This window comes from Harmonia axyridis, chromosome X (assembly GCF_914767665.1).
Source record: "Harmonia axyridis chromosome X, icHarAxyr1.1, whole genome shotgun sequence".
NCBI classification, from domain to species: domain Eukaryota; kingdom Metazoa; phylum Arthropoda; class Insecta; order Coleoptera; family Coccinellidae; genus Harmonia; species Harmonia axyridis.
In genome coordinates this window covers 2,624,995-2,638,810 of record NC_059508.1, presented here as the reverse complement: position 1 = coordinate 2,638,810, position 13,816 = coordinate 2,624,995, and the positions used below count along the sequence as shown (strand labels likewise).

The 13,816-nt window shown below is 38.0% G+C and overlaps 1 protein-coding gene across 2 annotated transcripts in view; it reads right to left on the bottom strand.

The window, feature by feature from the left end:
* The window catches only part of LOC123685733, a 155,791-nt gene that overhangs the window by 12,817 nt on the left and 129,158 nt on the right, over positions 1-13,816 (bottom strand). For both annotated transcript variants that reach the window (XM_045625572.1, XM_045625573.1), the window contains exon 4: positions 11,100-11,218. In XM_045625572.1, coding sequence (XP_045481528.1) covers positions 11,100-11,218 — 119 coding nt within the window. The remainder of the gene's footprint in view (positions 1-11,099; positions 11,219-13,816) is intronic.

Genomic DNA, 13,816 nt, shown 5'->3' with positions numbered 1-13,816 from the left:
ATTGTTAAAAAAATTTGATAGAGAACTCCCCTGTATGGAATATATAAAGGGTGTTTGTTAGAAATATGTCCAAAGTAAGTGATCCATTGATTGGAATTGAGGATTGTTGTTTCCATAAAAAGAAGGTTTGTTGTTAATATAAAAAAATCAACATATCGCTATCTCTTATAAAGACCAATTTTTATGAAATTCCCTTTCACGTTTTCATTTTGAGTTTTTCAATAAAGAAGGAGTAATTGTTTTCTTAATTATCACTACATGTTGTAAATAACTTCTGTATTTTTTCCGAAAGATTTCACGTTTGGTTTTCTATTAAAAAATCATTGATCTTTAGCGTTCAGCTCCATAGGAATATGTATTATAAGTACATCTTTGCTTCCGCCGTTTTGCAATAGATGGCTGTAGCGGTAAGTGGTAGGCGAAATAAATAGATAGTAGATGTCATACAATAAGCTAAGGTATTTGTAAACTTAACACCGTCGAAATATTAGTCGATTTGTATCTGCATCATAAAGTAATTCTTGATTAAACATGTCAGCTGAGGCTGAGGCTCATCGAATTCTCTCAAATACCTATAGTGAGGCCGCTATGAGTGAAAGAACGTGCCAAGAGTGGTTTCAAAGCTTCAAGAACGGTGATTTTGACGACGAAGACTAGTATGACGGTGGAAGAGAAGGTTTTCGAAGATACAGAATTGGAGGCATTACTTGGTCAAGACTCGAGTCAAACGCAACAAGAATTGGCAGGATCATTGGGACTGACGAAACAAGCCATTTCAAAACGCCTGAAAGTCGTGGGAATGATTCAGAAACAAAGAAATTGGGTGCCGTACGAGTTGAAGCCGAGAGATAATGAACTGCGTTTGGTTGCTTGCGAACAGCTGCTTTCAAGGCAAAGACAAAAGGGATTTCTGCATCGCATTGTGACTGGAGACGAAAAATTGGTTCATTACGATAATCCCAAGCGCAGAAAATCATGGGGATATCCCGGTCATACTTCCACGTCGACGACCAAAACGAATATTCACAGTTCCAAGGTCAGGCTTAGTATTTGGTGGGACCAGCTCGGCTTAGTGTACCATGAGATAGCTGTAGCGGTATTATTATTATTTGAACTGGGGTCGTTGTGGCTCGATTAAACGTATCAGCTTACGAGCCAAATTCTCGTAATTTGCGAGAGGTTTTAATTTTCTGCTTTAATATAAAGAAATTTGCGTCTGAGGCTCATCGAATGCTCTCAAATACCTATGGTGAGACCACTAGTGGAAGAACGTACCGAGAGTGGTTTCAACGCTTCAAGAATGGTGATTTTGATGTCAAAGACCAGCATGGCGGGGGAAGAGAGCAGAATTACAGGTGCCATACGAGTTGTATGCGGGAGATGTTGAACAGTGTTTATTTGCTTGTGAACAGCTGCTTGCAGGGCAAAGACAAAAGGGATTTCTGCATCGCATTGTGACTGGAGACGATAAATGGGTTGATAACGATAATACCAAGCGCAGAAAATCATGGGGATATTCCGGCCATTCTTCCACGTCGACGGCCAAACCGAATATTCACGGTTCCAAGGTCATGCTCAGTATTTGGTGGGACCAGCTCGGCAGATTGTATCATGAGTTGTTGAAACCGAGGGAAACAATCACAGGCGATCCTTATCGAACGCAATTAATGCGTTTGAGCCGAGCATTGAAAGACAAACCGCCGCAATACAACGAGAGACCTGATAAAGTGATTTCACAGCATGACAATGCTCGACCCCATGTTGCGAAAGTGGACAAGACATACTTGGAAACGTTGAAATGGGAAGTCCTACCCCACCCGCGGTATTCTCCAGACGTTGCTTCCTCGGACTATCAGTTGTTTCGATCAATGCCACACGGCCGGGCTGACCAGCACTTCCGGTCTTATGAGGAAGTAAAGAATTGGACCGATTTGTGGATCGCTTCAGATGATGACCAGTTTTTTCAACGCGGGATTCGTACGCTGCCCGAAAGATGGGAGAAAGTGGTGGCCAGCGATAGACAATACTTTGAATCATAAATGTTACCAGTTTCTTACAATAAAGCCTCGAATTCCGGAAAATAAAACGGTGGATGCAAAGTCGTACGCCTATGTATTATTCGACAACTTGACGGAAATGGAGCTCAATTTTTCGCTGAAAATTTTCATTACAAAAATTTAGTGTTGGAAATTCTCTCTTAGGAGGGTACTTTCATCTGCTATATCCGCCTCCTATAATTTAATTCATGAAGTTGACATACGAGAATTGGCTCTTGCTTAATTCGTCAAGTTTATGATGTGACGAAGAATATACACGTATCTCACCATCCCATGCAGAGCATGTGCTAATTTCTGTATTCCATAGGGGAGAAACTATCTCTTAAACCTATTTGCACAAGTGTAGGATAAGATTCGCCGAAATACCTAGCCTAGCTCTGCGTGTTGCGTAACCAAGGTTTAATTGCTAAATTATTATGCACATTCCAGGAATTTTGATCTAATTTCGATACACTGACCTCTAACCAGTTTAATTAATTTCGCGGAAACAATTATGGGATTTCCAAAATTAATTAAACGCTGAAAATACCACGTACTATCCGCGTAGGCAATACAGAATTAAGCACGTTTCGATAGATGGCAACTAGCATTTATGGAAATCTCGTCATTTCGTTACAATGTCCGTAATTTTCGAATTTTGAGTCGGGAATGTTCGTGGACGATAAGGTCCGTCACACGACAAATTTCGAACCTAGGAATTTGAAATATGGAGGGTATGGCTAGGTTAGGTTTTGGGAAAAATTCGGCAAAGGTTCTGTCAATATGGCCGTTCCGGATTTTTTGACCTGTTAATTTGAAAACTGCATATTCCATTGAGATGAAAATGTTTAGTTGGATATAGATTGACAACTTGAAGCCACGTGCTGAACCATGAGAAATTCGAGGAGCCTTTAAAAAAATTACCCTATATCGAAAAAATAATTAATGTTTTAGTGACAGATCGGACCGCATTGGAAGTTTGCATTCAATGACCCATTCAAACCTTTTGCAAAATTCTGTGCTGATAGCATTACTAGAGTCTTACAAAATTCAAGAATTTATTTATTTATTTAATGAGAAGAATAGATGAGGTAAGAGGCTATAAATAGGTGGGCTAAATTGCATGGGAAGTCCTATTTTTATACTAGGCAGACGAAAACTGATGTTTAGAATTTTCATGAGAAACTCATTGGCGAAAACCGCAACTGCATAGGGTTACATAATATTCTGCCTTCTTGCAGCAATTTTTTACGTAAAATTCAATGACGTTAAATGAATTTCCCGCTAAGTTATATTTCATGACATATCACTGTTGAATTTTTTTTAATATGGGACACCCCGTTTATTTCTAAATATTTCGATAGAGCTGAAAATAACCATCCCAAAAATTAAGCATACTTGATATTTTTCTGAAGTCATGTCCCAACAGGTGGCCGGCTGGTCACCTGACCTAGCCTCATTTTCAGATAACCGATTTCAAAATTAATATTGGGTGGTCTAGTAAGTAATAAGAATTCCATTATTCATTCAATAGATGGCTTTAATTATCTATATCTCGCGTTGTATAAGTCCGATCGGGTTCCACTTGAATGGCGTTAGAAAGACGAGATTTCGTACTGGCGTACTACAAAAACTTTTCTGACATTTCTGTGATTAATGACTCGAATTAGTTCGAGCGCCCGTCAAAAATGGACACGTGCTAAGAGAAAATACGCTATATTTTACAGTTCTTTTTTTCGAAAAAGGCGAAAATGCAAGTTAGGCGACTGGAAATATAAATAGTGTTTATGGTCCTGATACTGTAACAGTCAATCACGCGCAATTTTGGTTTCGTCAATTCCGTCCCGGTGATTTCGATGTCAGAGATGCAACAAGCAATGGAAGGCCATTTTTCGAAAATGTTGATAACATTATGGAAAGTCATGTCCGCACTGTTTTGATTGTCCAAGATCAAAAGATTGCAGAAAAAACCCTTTGGAACAATTTGCATAAGGCTGGTTTCAAGATATGTGGGTACCACACGAGTTAACGCTTTATGTAGGTATAAAGGTGGTCTCCAAGGATGCAATATGCGAATAGATGAATCAACGCTCAAAAGCTCCCGACTTCACGCTAGTGCTCACCTCATTTTCAGAGATCCGATTTCAGAATTAATAATACCAGAATCCATCTATTAAATTTTCATGGATATTCGTGAAATTATTTATTGAAATAAGTTTTGTATTTGGGTTGTTTCAGTATTCATCCTCCTTTCTTCTTTAACACACAAATGTGCTTCAATTGTCAAATTCATACAAGCAAATATATGCTGTTGAGAAAGTATCGCGAATCAATCGTTTGATAACAAAACGAGAAAATCACCGACATGAACTGAACCATTTTTTTTGACTGAATTTTAGGATATTTCACTTTATTGATGAACTTTATTAACAAATCAAACAGAATATGACGTATAAATGATGAGCTACAAAATATTCCAGAAAAAAAATTAATTTTAATTTATTGCATAAAGGTTGAAATTGCAATCGGTTTTTCTCTTGCTACAGAATTATTAGGTATATTTTTTTTAGATATTCTGCTTGAGTTGCCAATAAGTTGATAATGATGAAAAATAATGCGATAATATGATGATTTGATAATGATAATGTGATAATGATAATGTGATGATGTGATAATGATAATGTGATGATGTGATAATGATAATGTGATGATGTGATAATAATAATGTGATGATGTGATAATGATAATGTGATGACGTGATAATGATAATGTGATGATGTGATAATGTGATGACGTGATAATGTGATGATGTGATAACGATTGATAATGATGATTTGATCTCAATTGGTTTTTCTCTTGCTACAGAATTATTAGGCAATTCTTTCCGAAATTCTGCTTGAGTTGTCGATTAATTGTGTGATAACACTATCAAAACGAACGGACTGGATCGAATTTGAGGACGGATTCGTCATCATTGAGTGGAAATTTTTGAGACCATGAAATGAAAACCGATCTGCAAAAATAGGTGAACTATTATACTGCTCACTTCGATGGAATTCCAAATAAATTCTACCCAAAGAGGGATTAACATCGCGAACAACTACGGGTTCGAGGAAAAATAAACATTGAATGCCTTGTCCTTGACATAATTCCCACATTTCCCTCTCTATGAATACGAGAAGTAGACAACATGCCGATAATAATGAATTCTGGTAAACAGGCTTATGCCATTCAATTTCTTCGACGAATAGTTGAATGAAACCATCTGGTGAATTCAACCTGCACAATACAAAGGGATTACATTAAATTTTCATCTCATCTCTGTATTCAATTCCGATAAACTGCTTTGAGGATTTCATTTTCCTACTCCATTTATAGCAAAAAGTTATGAATGGATTCATTTAGAACTGAAAGCGACCGCGAGAGTTTTCCTTTGAAGAATATTTATGGATTTGGATGAACATTCAGTTTTTTTTTAGGGGGAGTTCGTTTCAATGTAATGAAGTTAGTTGGAATTTGATGCTGGAATATACCTACTTCAATTTACATGATGAGTTATTTCTCATATGCTGTCATACAGGGTGATTCCCGGTATGGCCTATTAGACGTTTATTGAAAACTAATCATAATTTTGAGCTGAAAATTGGCATATTGGGTTTTGAGACAATGATCTTTCTCCCTAAAATATTGTCAGATCTCTATAACTCTACAACAAGCTTCTTTCAAAAAAATTTTCTTCTATTTCGATTTTGCAAATACGTAGTATTATAAGGCTGTTCGCGGTTTGAACCAAAAATGTATAGGGTGTTTATAAGAAGATCACGAAACACTAGTTTACCTGCCATTTCGTTCGGATGGGAATTATGAAGCGAACTTTCAGGTTAAGATAGAACTCGATAAGATCTTCAAAATGAGGTGTCGCAATAACCCTCATCCCTATCCAAAATCAAAGGATTGTAATCAGTTACGAGGATGCGAAGAGCGGAAAAGTTGTTTCCCATCGAATCAGAAATTATTGGGTCCTAGCGATTTTCCACATTTTCATTTTAAAGTCGGAAAATCGTGTTGTTAAGTTTTCGTAGGACCACCTACTGTATGATTTTCAACATGCAAATATTATACTGAAAGTCTTGTCAAAAATTGAAATCACGCTTCTTCTGAAATTGAAAATAAAGACGTAAAAACATATTTTGAATTCCTACATGTTGTATAGGGTGTTTTTTCCGAGGTATATAACTTTAGGTTGGCATTACTGTTCAAGATGGCGACCGATTTAACAGCTGTCAAGTGATTTATACTCAGTTTGGTTTGGAATTCATCATGAATAGACTCACGCCTGAACAACGCTTGCAAATAGTGCAATTTTATTTCGAAAATAATGGTTCTGTGCGGAATACGTATCGAGCACTGGGTCCATTTTATCGTCGATAAAATCGTCAATCAGAGCAGTTAATTCGATTAACCATGGAACGTTTTCGCACAACGTTTACTCTTATTGATAACTCGCATCCCCAGAGACGCCGTACGGTGCGTACAGAAGAAGCTATTGCTGCTGCAGAGCGTAGCATTGAGGAAGACCCCAATGAGTCTATCCGACATCGAGCACAGGAATTGGATCTGTGTCCATCCACTTTTGCGGAAGGATCTTGGTTTGCGTGCTTACAGAATTCAATTCGTTCAAGAATTGAAGCCAAACGATCATCAAGTAAGGCGTAGATTCGTCGAATGGGCCCAAAATGAGATTGCATTTGTTCCCAATTTTCATAAGCGAATTTTGTTTAGCGATGAAGCGCACTTCTGGTTGAATGGCTACGTCAACAAACAAAACTGCCGCATTTTGAGTGAAGCTAATCCTCAAGTATATGTCGAAACACCGTTACATCCAGAAAAACTGACTGTTTGGTGCGCTTTATGGGCTGGTGGAATCATTGGTCCGTACTTCTTCAAAAACGATGATGGCCAGAACGTTACACTCAATGGTGATCGGTATAGAGCCATGATTACTAACTCTTTCATTCCTGAATTGAACAACCATGATGTTCAAGAGCTGTGGTTCCAACAAGACGGCGCAACATGTCACACAGCTCGTGCCACAATCGATTTATCGAAAAACACGTTTGGTGACCTCCTAATTTCACGATTTGGACCTGTGGATTTGGACCTCCAAGATCTTGTGATTTAACACCGCTAGGCTACTTTCTGTGGAGATATGTAAAGTCATTGGTCTATGCGGATAAGGCACCCTTGACCATTTGGAAGACAACATTCGCCGTGTTATTGCCGATATACGGCCATAAATGTTGAAAAAAGTCATCGAAAATTGGACGTCCAGATTGGACTACATCCGAGCCAGCCGTGGCGGTCATATGCCAGAAATCATATTTAAAATGTAATGCCACAAGATTATTTTGCAGATAAATAAAATTCATGTCAATCGAATAATCCATCGTTGTTTTATTGCAATTTAAAGTTCTATAGCTCTAAAAAAAACGCCCTTTAGAAAAAGACGGTAAATCAGAGGCTTGAGATTGCTTTATTCGTCCTGAAAGTGGCGGAATCTCAAAAACGCTGGGGATAGAGGAGTAGGTGAACTTTGGCAGTTCACAAGAATGCCACGTGGTATGAACCCTTCCTTACCGCAGAATTTGAGATCCGAACATATCCTGAAAATTACAAGATTCTAGGTCCTCTCGTTCGAGTGACAATGAGTTTTCGGACTGCAGGCCAATATCAAATTCGAGCAGGAATTCGTCATTAGTGAGTTGAATGTTATCGTTTTCAGACAATTTCAGGATTGCATTGCGGCTAGGAATATACCCATGCCGTCCAACATTCAATTATTTACGGAAGAGGCGCTGTACTGTAATAATCGTGTCATTTCTGCGAATGAACACAACATGCGATGTTGCACGGTCCACTATCCACTGTTACTGAAATGGCATTCCTTCCTGAAGGCAATGACCCTACCCTTACTACCTGTTACGAAAACGTCAGGTTTCCGGGAATCAACATGTACTGTGCATCCCATTTTGGGTGAGACTGCCAGGTTTCTCGCTTGTTATTTAAGATAGAGCCTTGCGGTTTTCACGTTCCTGTCCTACTTTTTCGTGAAACTCAAGTTGGTCTAATCAGATTTTGCATAACTGTTTCCGTTCAAGAGATACAGGGCGATTTTGGAAATTGATAATTTTCGGACCCCTCCTTTATCTCCGAAGTTATTAGAAATAATGCTGAGCTGAAAACTACATCTGAATCAGAATTCTGCGTAGAATCCAGTGGCGTACTCAATATTTTTTTTCGGGGTATGGTTTTGAAGATTCCACACAAACTTATATTTTTTTTAATGGAACATCCTATATATCATTACTTTGTTGAATTCGTTATTTTTTTCCCTTCAAAATGATGTATGATACTATGTAGGTAGGATGTTCAGAAATGTTTAAAAAACACTAAAACATCAAATAATGATGATTTTTTGTAAATGGGCATGAATTTTCTATGTTTTGATAAGGGGATTATTACTTTCGATTTTTGAAAGTAGAAGGTCATTGATGATACAAACATCCTTGTTGTTATTATGGCTTCTATGCATTTGGGAGCATTGTTTTATCAAGTAGGCATTGGAGGGAAAAAACCAATCTGATCTAGCTATCATCGCTATGAATTATTGTTATTATTATTGATTCTTCTTTTACATGGGAAATCCATTGTCCATTAACAAAAAAACATCATTATTTGATGTTTTAGTGTTTTTTTAACATTTCTGAACATCCTACCTACATAGTATCATACATCATTTTGAAGGGAAAAAAATAACGAATTCAACGAAGTAATGATATACATGGTGTTTCATTAAAAAAAATATAGGTTTGTGTTGAATCTTCAAAACCATACCCCGAAAAAAAATATTGAGTACGTCTCTGGATTCTACGCAGAATTCCGATTCAGATGTAGTTTTCAGCTCAGCATTATTTCTAATAACTTCGGAGATAAAGGAGGTGTCCGAAAAGTATCAATTTCTTGAATCGCCCTGTATCTCTTGAACGGAAACATTTATGCAAAATCTGATTAGACCAACTTGAGTTTCACGAAAAAGTAGGACAGGAACGTGAAAACCGCAAGGCTCTATCTTAAATAACAAGCGAGAAACCTGGCTGTCTCACCCAAAATGGGATGCACTGTACTGTGTTATTTGAGTATTATGTGAAAAACAACCATTGATGTAATTTGAAAATATAAAGTGAAAAATCCATTATTTTTGCATGAGAAACAAGGCTTTAATTACCATAGTTAGAATGATTCGATTTGAGTCAAATATGCGCACCGTGTTGTTTTCAATAACTTGTTGCCATTCTGAAGGTAATATCATTGTACCTCTCCCATAGAAGCCTTCATTCCTTCTGGCAAAAAATTGAGGCAGTAGATTTTCACAACACCAAAATAAGACTCCTGCGTTGTTATGTCTTTTCCATTTTGTTCTACGGTGTAGAATAGTGGACACTCACTCAAGCCACAACAAAGAAGCTCAAGGCATTCGAGATGTGGTTGTATCGAAGGATCTTGAAGATATCGTGGATAGATCACATAACTAACCAGGAAGTTCTCAGAAGGTTGGTGGAAACTGTGAAAATTCGGAAACTCCAATACCTTGGGCTCATAATGAGAAATGAAAACAGATTTCAGTTACTGCAGACCATATTGCAGGGCAAAGTGATGGGAAAACGGGGTTTTGGAAGGAGACGAATTTCATGGTTGAAAAATCTCAGAACCTGGTATGATGTGAACACTACCGAGCTATTCCGAGCAGCAGTCAACTGTATAAAGGTTTGGAAAAATCACTCGGAACCATGGGATTTAGCGTACAAATCTCCAAGTCGCTCTGGCTTCAATGGAACAGTGGAAGAATCGGAACATGTGTGCGGTGCCGGGTGCATTATCAAATAAAAATCTGGTCATCGCGAACGGCGGCTGGCAAGCGTAGTGGGGGGATCTGTTAGTCGGGTCTGAAGTCTCTCGACCTGCGTGCACGACGGAATCAGTCGCAATCCAAGTGATTTTGCGTTAAATCATATCCCCCACACTGGGGAGTGGGGGAGTTCCGAGTTAACAGTTGTGCCGTAAGCGAGCAGCTCATAGCAGATAATTCTCTGCCACTCACACCAGAACTTGCCTGGCCGTCAATCCTATCTTAGACACCGTTTCCGTCAGCTCACCGCATTTCAACCACAACTGTTTTTGCTTGACGTTGTCGTTAGTGATCCACTTTTCATCACCAGTCACCAACCGATTCATAAATGGGTTTATTTTGTTGCGATTCAGCGGTGATTCTCAAATGGAAATTCGTTCTATGAGGTTTACTTACTCATGTGGTACCCATACATCGGAAAACTCTTAAATATTTTCTCCATGCAAGTGTTCATCTTCGACGCGCGCTCAAACTAAACCGAGTCAACTAATCACAAAACTATCACAAAAGTTTTTGTAGTACGAAATCTCATCTTTCTGACGCCATCTAGTGCCCGATCGGACTTAAACAACGCGAGATAGAGATAACTAAAGACATCTATTGGAAAATTAAAGATTTCTTTTTACGACACCTAATACTTTCGTCATAAATTTCAAACATTTCTTGGTGAAGATGAAGGGTTTTTCAATAAAAGGTTTCATTTTGAGTGAGATATATATGGTTATCAGAGAAGAGTGCGGGATTCAAGATGTGGTAAGATGGGCTAGTTCACATCATTAACTTGTCCTGACAGCTCAAATTTTTCAACCTGTTTCACTATTGCCGACCTAGAAGCTAGAAGGTGCTTCACGACGACCCAACAGTGGTTTAGTTTTGTGAACTGTGACTGCAATTTTTTCACCATTTTTGTAGGGAATTTTTACAATTTCAATGTGTAGTTGAAGCGGGTATAGTTCCATTTTTAATAATGGCGTAGTTTTCACTTGTCAAATTTCGAAAGATGACTTATTCATAATTGACCACTGACTAAATAGAAGGCTATTTAAAATGAAACCTTTGAATGGAAAACCCTTTAGTATTAATTGAGATAAACTCACATAGAAGCTCGCTGATTTCCATAATTAGTCAAACTCTTCAATGCTTCAGCTCTTGCTGCATCCTCTTCTGCCACCCTTTGATCATGAAGTTCTCTAGCTCTTTCTGTTTTGATCAATTCCTGGAAATAAACAAAAATAGGTTATGAATACTGGGAAGCAAACTAGTTGTGTACTCGTAATCGACTGTTTCTCATGAACGACTACACACTTCATCTCAATGACTATAAGTTTCGAATTTTTAGATGGGGATGGTCTCCAACGATAAGGTTCGATTTACTGATGTATCCTCAAATTTGATTTTGTCCGTCCATCCCAAGATAATGTTTGAACGAAATACCCAGAAAACTTTCAGGTTTCAGAATGAGTTTGATCTCAAATACCGCCTTCAAGTTCGTTAATGGTTATGACCCGACCAGGGGTTCCGTAGTTTTGGTCCTTTGAAATTTCAGAACTGTATATTCGATGGAAATGAACAACTGCAGAGTTTCGCTGCACTAGAACCATAGAAAATTGAATTTTCCGTGTCATGAAAACCAAAGGAGTTTTTTGGTATTGATATATGTAATAACTTCCCGCTCCAATCGAAATTCCAAGCTGATAATATCATCAGAACCAGTGGCGTAATTCAAGGGGGGTGGGGTATATGGTAACCTCATTTTGAAAAAGCAAAATCTTTCAATTTTTTTTTTAAATTGTTACTTACAATTTTTTCAATTTTTTCTGATTAATGAGAAGGGTTTTATCCCCAAAAACCCCTCTCATAACGCCTATGTATATAACGATTCTTTCCAGAACATTTATACTGAATTTTTCAAAAGTTCGAGTAAGCGATGTTAGAATAAACGAATCTCCCATTAGCCGACTTTTGAACTTGCCCGAAATTTTTTATATCGAAAAATATAGGACGGTTATGTTTTCAGTTACACCTTCTCGTTACGCCTATGATCAGAACTATAGAATATTCAAGAAGAATATTAGAATATGAAAACCACAGAACAGTATAAACAGTGCTGGCAAGTTTTATCATGTGTTAGTTTATGGGTTAGAAAGAGATGCATGGGTAATGCCGAAAGCCAAACGGAGAAGGACAACGTTTTCCCCTCTTTCCATTGCTCTAGCCTTCCACAATAAGTGAAAGTCCAATTAGCAACAAGAGGAGAATACGTTCTCTATGTCTGCAAATCTACATCTCTGATATGTCCATTGTGCGTAGCGTAGATTCATTTCCACTCAGACTTTCATGGGAGTAAGAATTTTCATTCGGAAAAAAAGGATTCGCATGAAGAAAAAATGAATATTATGAAATGATTTTAGAAAGCTGGCAGAGCGGATGATGTGGTTGGTCGATTTAGTTTTGTTTAGCCTGATCAACAATTGCAGATTTTCCAAGAAATGTTCCTAGAAGATTTTTTCAGGTGAATGGAATTTTGTGAGTGAATGTTTTCTCTCATAAGATAGAAAAAAATTAAGAAAAGGGAATTCATAAAGAATATTCTGATTTCTTATGAACCTTCATTTTTTCTACATGGCCACTACAATCCTCCAATAGCTAGATATTAGATTCGTGTAAATAATATTTCGACTATTTAATCCTAAAAAATTAAACGTTTGAATTCGTTGTGTGTGGATGTTTTCAAGAACCACCTGGATCCACAAGACTGCTGATTTTTCTTATGAGACTTGACAATTCCCAAGAGCATATTTCTAAAATATGTAATAAACAATTCGTGAACATAACACCACCGTAATATTAGTCGATTTGTGTCTGCATCATAAAGTTATTCTCGATTAAACATGTCAGCTTATAAGCAAAATTCCCGTCATTTGCGGGAGGTTTTAATTTTCTTCATTGATTTGAAGAAATCTGCGGCTCAGACTCATCGAATGCTCTCAAATACCTATGATGAGAACGCTTTTAGTGAAAGAACTTGCCGCTTCAAAAACGGTGATTTTGACGTCGAAGACCAGCATGGCGGTGATAGAGAGAAGGTTTTCGAAGATGCACCAAGCCATTTCAAAACGCCTGAAAGGCATGGAAATGATTGAAAAAAATAAGGAAATGGGTGTTGTACGAGTTAAAGCCGAGACCTGTTGAGCGGAGTTTGTTTGCTTGTGAACAGCTGCTTGCAAGGCAAAAACGGAACAGATTTCTGTATCGCATTATGATTGGAGACGAAAAATTGGTTCATTACGATAATCCCAAGCGCAGAAAATCATGGGGATATCTCGGCCATGCTCTCACGTTGACGACCAAACTGAATATTCACGATTCCAAGGTAATGCTCAGTATTTAGTGTGATCAGCTCGGCGTAGTGTATTATGAGTTGTTAAAACCGACTGAAACAATCACAGGCGAGCATTGAAAGACAAACGGCTGCAATACAACGAGAAACATGATAAAGTGATTTTAAAGCATGACAATGCTCGACCAAATATTGCGAAAGTGGTCAAGATATAATTGGAAACGTTGAAATGAGAAGTCCTACCCCACCCGCAGTATTCTCCAGACGTTGCTTCCTCGGACTATAACTTGTTTCGATCAATGGCACACGGCCTGGCTGACCAGCACTTCCGGTCGCATGAGGAAGTAAAAAATTGGATCTCTTCAAAAGACGACTAGTTTTTTGAATGCGGGATTTTTAGGTTGCCCGAAAGATGGGAGAAAATAGTGGCAAGCGATGGACAATCCCATGAAAATCATGAATGTATAACCAGTT